Source organism: Patella vulgata, chromosome 8 (assembly GCF_932274485.2).
Source record: "Patella vulgata chromosome 8, xgPatVulg1.2, whole genome shotgun sequence".
NCBI classification, from domain to species: domain Eukaryota; kingdom Metazoa; phylum Mollusca; class Gastropoda; family Patellidae; genus Patella; species Patella vulgata.
In genome coordinates, this window is record NC_065886.2 from 17484068 (window position 1) to 17497263 (window position 13196).

At 31.4% G+C, this 13196-nt stretch overlaps 1 protein-coding gene across 3 annotated transcripts in view; it reads left to right on the forward strand.

The window, feature by feature from the left end:
* Nucleotides 1-13196, forward strand: part of LOC126829335 (kelch-like protein 5) — a 79331-nt gene that overhangs the window by 32290 nt on the left and 33845 nt on the right. Inside the window, exon 1 of one of the 3 annotated variants that reach the window (XM_050559134.2) lies at nt 1337-1620. The exons of the other annotated variants lie outside the window; for them this stretch is intronic. Within the exon in view, the coding sequence (XP_050415091.1) occupies nt 1595-1620 (26 nt within the window). The 5' untranslated portion in view covers nt 1337-1594. Of the gene's footprint in view, nt 1-1336; nt 1621-13196 lie in introns of those variants that run through there. 3 annotated transcript variants of the gene reach the window in all.

The window sequence follows — 13196 nt, forward strand, 5'->3', positions numbered from 1 at the left end:
ATTAAGTAAAATGATAACAGGACAAATCTGTTAGAATAGGTAGTAAAACTAAACCACTTGAACTGAAGGAACTCAACAAGAAAATGTTAGAAAGTGCAATATGTATATGATTGTACCAAGTTCCATGTATGGTATTAAAGCAGGGCTAATGGACATACCATTCATCAAAGAGGGTCAACCGCAGGATTTGTGATACCCTTGTATTTTATTTGTATATAAGAAACACATGTTTAAATAGTTTAAACATGGAATTTTCTATGAATGGACTTATTTTTCTAGCTACAAAAAATCTTTATTAACATGATAGGCGTGTTTTATTTTGATTTTTTTATTTTAACATTTATAGCCTTTTCATGAGAAGTTTTGGGATCATTTCACTAAACAGTTTATCATGCTTCAAATTTTCTTTAATTTGTTTTTTCTGCATTTGAGATATAGAACAGGGGAAAAGAGAGTTTTGGTTTGTGATACAACTGAGGCGTGGTGGTGATAATTGCTGGAAATAAAACTTTATTTGGCGTGTCCGATGGTCGTGGGAGGTCTTTATTTTCCATTAATTGACCCTGCCCTAGCATTCCCAAAGAAATCTCTGAAACAGAATGGGTTAAATTAAATGTAAATAATAATTAAACGATTAATGTATATGAGCAGCATATATCATAATTTTATGTGAAGGCTTCCATTTATCATGAGTCTTTTAGAAGGTGTGGAATGGCATCATCGCAGATTACACTTTAGATCAACAAACAGTTCAAATCGTGGATTTTTTGTTCCATTATGTCGTCAAGCATTTGTGATGCATTCATTTTGCAGGTAACGATGTTATAATTCCATTCAAAACCCATTAAGGCAGTAGATCCATCAGTCAGATTTTCTTGTCACTGCAAAAAACAACAACAAATGTTTGCTCGTAAAAGTAATGTTCTTGGATCATAATTGCTTCAATGGCAACACATTTTTAGGTAATTTAGATATTTGACATATTTTGTTTTTCTTAAAGTAAAATTTATGGAAACAGTTTTGTTGTTTTGATTCAATTGAATGTGGATACAATGTTAGAAAGATTAAACACATTGTGTGTTGATGTCACATTAAGTTTTTAGAGAAAATAAAAGAATTATCACTTTACTAAGCTATGTATGTATGCTGTATTTGTTATTTGACACTCGTGCTATTGAGTAATGTCATCCACGTTTGTATCTTGGCTTCTCATTTGGTACACTCCCAGATGAAACAAACACCTACTCTCTCAACATTTAGCAAAATTTATCAATACATTCTCAATATCCTTTTAGCAGACGGGCACAGTTTGAAGCGTTTTGATTGGTAGACTTTGGGTTGTTGTCAAATTTGATTGGTTGTTCTTGTCCCTTTATGGGTCACATCAGCTGGCCAAGTTGACACAAAGGCTCACACATGCTGTTTATTGAAAACTCAAAAAAGAACTGACATAGACAGAGATTGCCTCATATTGGATGTAGCACAAATAAGGAGTATATAGCTTTGTATTTCCTACATGTATTTACGGTAGCTGGTGATAAGAGGGAAATGTTTTTAAGATACAGTGTGGGAAACCCTGATACTCATAGTAGGAATGAGTCGTGATAAACGAGCTAAAAGGTAAGATATCTTGTTTTGATAATAAAGGTATAGACTGGTACTACTGTATGTGGGAGTTACCTGTCTTTGTTGAATGAAACTACTCATGCATGTACTGGTTACCCATTGAAGTTGTGGCTGGGCCATAAACCACAAAATTTTATCTCTGGTTAAACACCCTTAATTGAGATACTATCTTAATGTGCACTCATATAGTTCAAACAACCCACAGGTTAGGGTAGAGATGAAACATTGAAACCCTAACTCTGTGGTCAGGTGTGTTGTATAGAAAGTTTGAGGTTGTCAGTTACATGGCAGACTGTTGTTGTCAATCAGGAGACAAGTAGGGTATTGTTGTCAATGAAAGAGTCAAGACTAACATTACAACCTTGGTATGAATAGTAAGAAAGATGATAGCAGGTATATATTTTTTAGAATATTTAATGTTTTTATTTATTACTGCATATACAAACAATGGCATTCAATTTTTCTTCTCAGAATTCTTGTTATGTAGGTATAAAGGTGATCACTGATCACAGCCATTCATTGTACTAAAAAACACTTATATATTGTCAAAATGCCTGTTTAATTAGAAACTGATATTGATAATAATCTCTGATGAAGTGATGGCTGTATGTGTTCGTTTGGCATTTTCTTGAACAAATTTCAGTCTTTTCTTTATTATCAGATAATTGTTCTACTGAAAATCTTTTGCGGAAAATATCAGTTGTGTTAAAAGAAATCTACAAATTTCAGTCTTTTATTTATTTATCAGAAAATTATTATATTGAAAATCTTTTGAGGAAAATATCAGTTGTGATCTGTTGAGATACAAAGAAATCTTCAAGACAATTTTGATAAAAATGTTCATCAATTGTTTCAGTTATTGTCATTTATTGACCTTTATGTAGTTTTTCTTTATAAAAATAATTAAAAGCTTATTAAATTATCATCAAAGTACAGGTAATTAAACCATGTTGATTGGAGTTTTCTTTGATATTGTATTGAAGTAGGGTAATGGTACCTTTAGGGTAAAATAACATCATTGATTTGATTAAAAGCCGATCTTTTTTATATGTCATAAATGGGAAATAATCCCTTTGTAGTTGACACTGATTAATACTTGACTTTTTGAATGAAGGAAAGAATGAATGATAGATATTTTGTTGTCTATATATAGATTGTTAACTGTCTTCGTCAATTATGATACATTACATTACGTTATCAGCCTTCAAGGGTAGGCGTTAAACCCCATTTCATTTCATTTCAAGGGTAGATGTGTATCAATCAGATGTATATGATGTTGATATTTTGATATATGATAGTGCAGGAGGACTCCACCACACACATACGAAAACCATAAGACAAACCTGCGGACAAGACACACAAACTACAAAGACATTGCAAGCAATAAACAACAAGCAAATATCAAATAAAGTGAATCAGATGTGTCTATGTTTATCTCTGTACATCTTATATATATATAATGTAATGGAGTATATAGTAAGCTTGTGATATATATTGATGTAAACATTCTGTATTAACAATATATTACATATTTGGGATATTATCGCGTGGGATATTATATATATGAAATTTAACACTGTTGACTAATCATGTAGAAAAAAACTCTTAAATCATACTTTAAAATAGCAATAAATGATTCGTCCACAGGCCAAAATAACGATGTAGCCTGAGGTGCTTGTGAGTTTGAATATCGTTTAATTTCACTAAATAATTCAAATTACAGAGAAGTCGTTAATTTTAATTTAGAATTTTCATCCATTTAAATGATCATCTTTCTGGTTGTAGTCGAATATTTTATTAATTAGAACATTTGTTAAATACTGTCTCATGTAGCAGCAGCAGTTATCTTTGTGATTAGGAGTAATTGATATGATAGTGTATAAATGAGAACTCAGTTCTCTTTAAAAATATAACTTTCTTCATGCATATACTTTTCTTCATGCATATACTATATGACAGAATGGTTGTTGGACCCTATAGCTCAATCGGGAATCAATTTGAGCTGTGTCTGGCCGGATAGATGGGTTTCAATTCAGCCCAATAATTATTTTATCCTCAGAAGCATGAGGTTCTTCGGATAATTGCTTGATAGTTCTAATAAGCACATATCTTTAATGCTATATAATTACCCCACATTTAATTACTGTCAGAACCCATGCTTCAGTCGTCATTTAATAAATGACATTTCACACCAATTATCTTTGTTTGGTATGTGTTTTAGGGTTGTGTTCTCCAAGGCAGAGAGCACAAATGGAGTTACATTAAATCACTTAGTATCCCAGATGAATAGGTATTTTTTCAGAAGAAAATATCAAAATCATAGACATAGTGAGTGGTAGTGGGATGAAAATTCTCCAGACTCACAAATGTTACTAGATATAACTTATATTTGACCTGTTGTGTAAAATCTACAAACTTTTATTTGAATAACTAAAACAGATTGTTATTTGCCCACCTATTGGCTCCATTTTAGGAATTTAATGCAATCATCTGAGCAAACAGAAAGGGGGAGAAAAAAATCTCTGACATTTTAGATTTAAGTGGATTGGCATCTGTCAATATGTTTTAAAACTAAAACGACAAAAAAAGTGACAAATTTGGGTTGAGATATACGAGTTTAAATTTAATCTTTTTTCCCTTTCTCATTAAAAACAGAAAACCTGTGGCAGTCGATTTTTCATCCAAGAAAAAAATACAACTGTGAGAATACTGGTGTTCTTTTTTCAGAGCATCAGTTGGTTCCAGTGCGTCTCGGAACTGTCAATGCTGCGAATCAGAACACACAATTCATTTTAAAGACAGGATGTTCAAGACCTATTTTAAAGTAATTAAATCCTTTAGATAAAAATTCCTAAAAAATCCAGAAGCCACTTTAGCATTAATAAATAACTATGGCTGACAGACAAAACCTTTTAGACATACACAGCTCACATCTCAATCTTGTCTTCCATTCCCCTAGCTCCCATATCTTCTCTTGTGAAGAAAAGACAATAAAAACCATGTTTACTCAGTTGTTAGTATTGCCAGTAAAATATATTGTGTTAGAAGTAACTCATAAACAGTCAGAGAACATTTATTTCCCTTAAGCTTTTAATACATAGCAGAACTAAATTATGTAGACTTATTATAATAGCTGATGATTTAAAGGGACAATCATAAAACGCTGTGAGATAAGATTTTAAATTTCATATTTAGACAAAAAATGTGTTTTCCATTTCTGTGATAATGAACATAAAATTACAATTTTTTTCAGAAATGATCAAAATCTGACTAAACTTTTATTTTCATTGACCTTTCTATTTTCAATTCCCAATTTACAGCCACTTCTCTTACTTCGGTGAGGTTGCTGCACTTTTCAAATGAGATTTGTTCCCCTGTTGAGAAGGTTCACTAAATATTGTCCAATTCTGCTATAGGATTCTGTTTGATTACGGACCGAAAGTAATATCATCAAAAAGATAAAAAAAAGTAGTTGAATGCCTTTTACAAAAGAGATAGCGAAATAGTGTTCAACATCCACCCGAGAAAAACTAGCCATTTTGATGTATCTGTTTTATTTCTTTAATTCATTTGTGCGCAGAGTTCTTAGAAGTGGAAGGAAACTAGAGAACTAGGAGAAAAATCATAATGTTAGGGAAACAATCATCCATACACCATATCACATACAAATTCGAGATCAACTCATAAATTTCTTAGGTAATTGGCCTTATGATTTACAATACATGCTTTCGACGTCTGTTCTCTGAATTTCTCAGAAATATTACAATCTCACTGTTCGTAAGCCCAAATTTTCATTAATAATAATATATGATTTCATTTCTGAAGTCAAAATAACAAGTCTGAGATCCTCTTTAAGACATAATATACATGACTATAGGGCATGTTAAGTATATGAAGAGTAGCGGTTATTATTGTAAGAGGTTGAGTTACCCTGAGTGAAACATTAGTTGTGTGTCAATACCGCTAATTGTTTCTAAAGATAAAGTATCTTTAACTTCCCATATTCTACCTAGATAAATCATCTGTTTCTCTATTTGCCAGTTAACTCTCAATACTAAAATATGCATATTTACAAGCTCAAAGAAAGAAACGTTTGTGTTTTAACAACTTTACATGTATGTGTTTCGACTTAAATTTGCCATGCATCATTAACTACAAAAACAATCCTGACTATAAATTTGCTCCAAAAGTTCCTAAGCAACTGTTTTAACAGAAAATTAAACATTTGTGCTTCACATTGCCACATGATTCCCCTTGTAGATAAAAAGTTGTGAGTTCAGAGCAGTAGAATTATAATTAGATTGTTTCTGGACGCATCCACATGAAAACCAAAAGATAACAAAATATTAAGGAAGAGGGGAGGGGACGGGGTCGTAGTTCAAAACATTTGCTCCGATCTGTGAATCTACCCCTTCCCCTCCTTTTTACAACCCCTCACCCTCCTTACAAAAATTCATGGTTCCTCGCTTGGTTGTGTGCCTAAAACTTCCTGACCGAGTAATCAGTTAGATAGTAAAATTGATATAAATGTTTCTTAATGTCTAGTTTGTCGTCATTGATCTGATCTAAAATGAAAGCAAAAACTATCATCAGAGCTATTCAGTGCAATATAATATAGCTTCCTGATTAAAATTAGATGAATTGAATTGAGTTCAATACAAAGTATGAAAAAAATCTCACACAAAGCAATTTATCTGTTGTGACTACATGTAATTTGTTGCTGTTACCTTATTATGGTAATAACTACAAAGGATATTGATTTTATTAATTAAAACAACAACCAGGTATGAATAGCATGGAAGCTATCCTGTTGCTTTTCATTGTCAATTATGATAAATTCAAGCAATATTCTCATTTATTACACTTTTTAGATGGAAATGACATGGAGCCAATAATTTTACCATTTATGGCAAGGATGACGTTTTTATTATTCTCTCCACAAAAACAGAAAAAATGTTATTTGTGCTTGAGTATTAAAGCCGGGGTGACTGAGTGAGTAAGGCACTGTCTCGCAAACCTTCAGGTCATTTGCTAGAGCTCTACGTTGTTTGAGTTTTGTTCCCTCTTGTCAGTGGTGCAGGACAAAGGGCCTGGCAAAAGACATCATCCAGTCGTTCAGATGGTAAAAAAAACCCCCAAGGTCCCCATACACCTTGATGTGCATGTAAAAAGAACCCCTGACAGTTGGACACTGCATGGTGTATTCCTATCTTTATTAGGCCAGTTAGAGCAAAAAAGTAGGAAGTTAAACCCCATTTCATTCATTCATTCATTGTCTAGTCATGATAGCAGTGGGTGTAGAATAGCCATTTAAAACATTTTGATAATTGAAGTACCAAGAGAAGGATATCGTTATATGTTAAATAGGATAATTGTTGACTGGTACAGAGGTACACCTCTTCATGTTTTTTTCTATGATCTATATATAGTCAATTATCAAGAACATTTATTTTATTTACAACCTTTTCTCTCGATTTCAAACATCAAATAAAGTAAAGAAACCATGAAGAGGTATTAGAAAAGTGTATTTATCTTATCCTGTGACATTTAGAATAAAAGTTGTATGCCTCTTCAAGTTCTTATCATGCATAGCCAGTTATCAGGATTTCAAAGAAAGTATGAAGAACTATAAAATACAGTTATCTAATCATTTAGCATTTAGAATAAAAAGATTCAAATGACTTTATAATGGCTCTGTCTTGAAAATCATCCAATTTGTAAGACCAATTACACCTCTCGTTAAATAAACCAGGTGTCAGAAAACAAATATTGAAATTACGTTTGTATTAAATGGGAAACTAATGCCTGTTACTAAAATAATAAACAAGTTTAAAATAGAAAATCCAATTATCATTTTGAATTTAGAGAGCCATTTTTTTTTTACCCTTTCTCTATTTCTCTTTGTTGCTTTCTCTATTAGATACATGTAGATATGTGAGAATTCTTTGAACTGAACCGAATACATAGAAAATTCCTCCATGCAGAATGTTTGCTCAAACCAATTAAAAGTTTCATTATGTTTTGAAAGCATATCCTGTCTTGTGTGCATTTGATCTGAAAAGCTGTTTTCTTCACACGCTAAATCTGATGTAAATTCAACTAATATTCGATTGATTCCTAAGTAGAATCATTTTTTTCCGCATAATGGCTGCATAATTGCTGAAGACTGCTGAAAATGTATCTTTATGTTGACATAAAAAAAAATGTACATATTATTTCATCTTTTAGGATATTTTTCTTCTGAAAAGAATTTAAGACCACACAGAAATGGTAGTATCCAAGATTTATAAAAAGAAAGGTCATGTTATCATGTATGTCATCGGCACCTTCAATAATGACATGGTTCTTTTAACTTAGCCTTTATTTACACTAATCTTGGCGCTAAATTTTCAGGATTACAGTAGAAAATAATCTTTTCTTTTGTTTCACTTGGAAGATGAAGTATTTTGATACTGACATTTTATTGTTAACTTTGCCAAAAATGTGAAATAAAGAAATTGCTGTAATTGTCGGTTTTATTGAATTGCGTCTGGCTATGTAAGACATTTTAAATATTTTTTGATGGTATTTAGTAATCATTTGTGGAAGGGTTTTAGAAGAGGGATAATTCACAATAGTGTGTTAAAAATGTGAAAAATGTAAAAGTTTAGCTTACATTCATTGTAAAATTGTGATGAAAACTGTTTGTCTGGAACATAATCTGTTTTTACTGGTGTGGCCAATCGTGGCCAATTCGTACCCATTGTAAATGAGAACACGATTTTTTGCAAGTGGATTCAAAAACAATTTTCGTATTGCATTTGTTTGATTTTGATCAATTTCAAGTCAGAGTGTCTCTTCTCTTAAAAGTGAGATTACTGATAAATTTAAATGGCATACAATGTAGTACATGTAGGCTTATACAAATTACCTTGGTGTTCCTACAAAGTCCCTTTGTTTCATGTAATCCATGAATCATGGGATTTGGCTATTATAAAAACCCTCAGTGATAAAATATTAAATATCATTTCTTGTCTAATTTCCGTTATTTGAAAGAATAATGGTAATGCAGTATTTTTTAATTGTTAAAATGATAACAATATGATATAATGGCTTTCAAATATATTGATTTTACTCATTATCATGTCGGTTTCCATGGAGTTTATTTTATCTTCAAAAGGTGGGAGGAGAAATATCTTTTTAATGTCATATTTATGTCTGTTCGTAATGTATTTGTTAAGGCTGTAACAATATACCAGTATATCCGTATAATGCAATATGCTTTTCAGCTGCAATCTCCCTGAAAAGGACAAGATTTCTATAAAATGGAAGTCTTTCAGCATAGTATTTCTTGTTTGCTTCAATCCAAGAATCAACTAAAACATCTTGATACAAAATGAACATTATAAAACAACAATAATTTAAATACATACCATCCTACTAATCATCATTAATTAGAACCCCAGCACAGGATGATGATTAGCCCAACACACATAGTATTTTTTATGTTTAGAAACAAAGCCAATTTTGAGATAGAGCTGATTTTTCTGTCACTATTAAATTAATGAAACTGTAAGAATTAAAGCCATAACATATCAATGTAAAAGTTGAATAAGCTTATAAAGGTTAAGACCAAACAATTATGTTTGTAAAAATTATTCAAATCGATCACTTCTAACTTATGTTATGGCCATTTAAAGTTTACATTAGTTTCTATTGATTGCACATTGTCATATCTTGACAGCTAATTCTGCCTGAACTTTGTTTTGATACTCATGTGATTAATGACATAGTAACAACAGTCTTAATAATACTGGTACATATTGTTGACATTGTGGTCTGTTCCGTTCCATACTACTTGATGCAGATGGTAACATTTATAATATTTGTATGTACAATACTTAAATAAATATGTCAAGGTCTAACATTTATTTTTAGGGAGTATTAATTTAAATTTACTTAACTTTTATTGACATAAATGTCCTCATTTAACTTAATTAATTTGTATTAAATCCACCCATATTTTTGATTGTCATATCAGTTTTCAATAAATCTTTAAATGGGTTTGTAAATGATCATACATTAGAAGCAATCATTACACATGTATATAGATGTATCTTGCAATTCAAGATCAAATTCAGATCGATTGATTGTGGCCCCTTGTTCGTCTGTTATTATGAAAAGTTATTATGTGAATTCTGGAAACATTATTTCTCTTCTCATCATTGCCGATCCAACATGCAGGGTCAAAGGGTGTGATCAAAGCATGTCTATGAAAATATGAACCGCTCACGCTGGTCAGAAGGAAATTCATTTTGTGGGGTGGGTGGAGCTGTCGGCATATCTGGGGCAAAATGGGGCTCTGGGGGCTATTTTTAAGCCAATGAATACATGTACATATTTTTAAATTATTAGTTGGGGGGGGGGGGCATTAAGATGCTTTCCTTTACACAGACAATTTATTAATTATTTTTCACTCCAAATCAATTAGTCACAAAGGACCAAATGAATCAAAAATACTAAGTAAGAAATTTTAGTCAAACTGTTATGGAAGTAAGTACTTGAAGTCCACCTGGTGACCGGGCTTATTGTAGAAACTGCTGGTAGTATCAGGTGGTGGTAATTGTAGATTTTTTAATTAAATCCAAGTTCCGCTTGACCGATTCTCTTATACTTATATCTATATGTCAAGTGGTCTATGTAAACTCTATGACCTACAGTTGTGAATATATTAAGGTGAGTTTATTAAGTGTACATTAAATCTACTGTGAAATTGTTTATAGGATTTAACAGCCTTTATAATCTCTATCAATATTTCTATAAAAATCTCTTGAGTAATACCCGTTCTTTATAAAACTTTAATCAGTGAGGATATTGGAGAGCACTTGATAAAAGTTAAGTTAAATGAGCATAAATTTGTATGTATATTTACAAGTATATATTTAGGTTTTTGCAGTTTAAATAATATGAGGTAGGTGGATTGTCATTACATGGGTTTTTGGGTACTTCCTCAAAGAGTGATATCCATTATGTTAAAGATAAGATTACATAAGTGGGATGTTTAAGACCTTTTTATTATTCATTAGAATGTTCATCTTTGTGATCTTTTCAGTTAAATGTTCAAGAATTATAATTTTTGGTCATCAACATGACTCTCATCACAATCGTTATTCTTTAACGAAATTTCTTGTCAATTCAAAAAGAGAATTATCAATGTCAATACACTGGAGATCATGAGAAAGAGGGTTGATTCCATATATTGAAATCTGCTGGATGTTGTTCGCAGTTATATTAAACATTCTTCTTGTATGTTTAGAGCTTAATGATCTATGTCAAATGATGATTATTTCAATCGATTTTTTTCATTTTGAAACAGACCACATGATTTATCATGAAACTTTTAAGATTTTTTGGGGGGTACTCCGATTTCCTCTCACTTTTAAAGACCGCTGCACGCAATTGAATTATTGAAATAGAAATATATAATGTTAGTCCCAAATTTTGTGAATGTTAATATATCTCTCTTTCTCTTTCGTTATCTGCAGTCACTCTCATCAGTAGATTTTGTAATTTAAAATAGTGAATAATTCTCTTGAAAATCAACAAGGAACCTGACAGATCCATTTAGTAATTAAGATATTTAACTGATTAGCCAATTCTTATGCAGATTTTACTCTGTTTTAGTAAGTTTGTCTATTTAATATTTCTATAATAGTCAGACTAATGATATCACATGATAAGTTTATTAAGAGTTAAGTTTATAGGAAGCATCATTATGTAATTATACGGGCAGGGGTCGGTTTGTTTTTGTGGTGAGTGATGTCTGGTAGAAATATCAAATTTAATTGATAGAGCCGTGTACACTGTTGAAACATATTAATACCATCATATTCCCAGCATTTTACATTTGGATTCTGAATTAAATGGAGTGAACTGCAAAATAAGGAAAAAATGAATAGGGCAAACAAGTCCACTGCAGAAAAGTAAGTTATCAAAGTACTATGAAATCAAGTAAATTGTTCTGTGACCTATGAAACATGTTCGTGTAAAGTCTCTGTCATTTGCATTATTTTTAAAAAATATAAAACTTATCCATGCTAAAATGTAAGCAAATTGATTATTTATCATTTAATTAAGAAAACAAAATCAAAATATCAACGGTAGATTGATCGGATCAAAAAGAGGCCAATCTAAAGATTTTAGCGTAGATTATAGGTGGCACTGGCTTTAAACCATATACCTATGTAGAGGATGCTGAATGTTTACAAATTTTCAGTTCATGGTATTTTTTGTAATTACTGATAATGCTTTCAGAAATTAAACTTTGGTAATATTGTAAGCCAACAAAACATGATATAACAAAGAAAACATATCTGATCAACCTGTGTTTTTACCAAGTATATCATGTTCACATGCTGGTCAAACAGATAATTGTGATTAATAATAACACCAGCAGTTGCTAAATGAAATGTTAGTTTAAAATTTTAAAACAGTGCAGCCAAGTACTTTTGATTTTAAATTAGTCTTTCTCCCAAAGAAATAATAAGAAAAAATTTACCAGGTGTTCCCGAAGAACAGAAAATCAAATTGATATGGCCTAAGCCTATTATTTTATTTTTTCCTGGTTATAAATATACTTTCAGTTAAAATTATTTTTGAAGGGCTTAATTAACCACCAGGGATCACATGTTTCAGGCTGTTTATATTTTGTCTGGTTTAGTTTATTTGTTGATTTATTCACCTGATCAGATTGTTGTAGGTCAAGTGAGCAATGTTGATCCCCATACTTACAATATGATGGATGAAAATTATTAATCATTTCCTTAAGTGATGATCAGTATTGACAGCTCCTAGAGAAATGATTCATATGTCTAGTATAATAGTGAGCTTGTCATCATCTAATGGATAGTCTGTGTGTTATGTACATGTATTAAACCCCTCATCATCAATAACCAGTCTACCTATCATAACTTAGTCTTGTCTTAAAGGGTTGATCATAATGACAGTTGAATTAATGTACCATATTCTTAGTTTGTTTTACGTGGTGATAACATTGACAGTTAAAGTAATGTACAATATTCTTAGAAAAACATATGTATATTCCGATTAAACCATTTTGTTGTCAAACATTAATAAATTTCAACTGTGTTCCAACTTAAAATTGAAGAAAAGCTGTTTCAAACACAGCTTTTTGATTCCTTGTCTTGTGTTGTATTCCCGATTGGGTTGTATTTCTCCCTTTTGAACCATATTGTCTGTATAAACACGACATCTAATAAATTATTAATCTGGGTAATCAGGACTATAGCAGTTAAATGATAAGCTGGTTTGGAGCTTTTTCTACAGATAATTCTGAAGTTATAAGTAACTTGGAGTTAATTTTTTCTCGATAGCAACCCACGAAAATTGGGGTAGCATCTGAGGGACATACAAGAAAAATTGTGCCTTGTCATTTGAAAGGTATAATAAAATCAAGTCCTGTGTATTTAAATATCACTTAACAATTGACGTTTGATGACAATTGGAGGCAAATGTCACTGTCTTGGCTAAATTCTCATATGTAAGTTATAAGTAACTTGGAGTTAATTTTT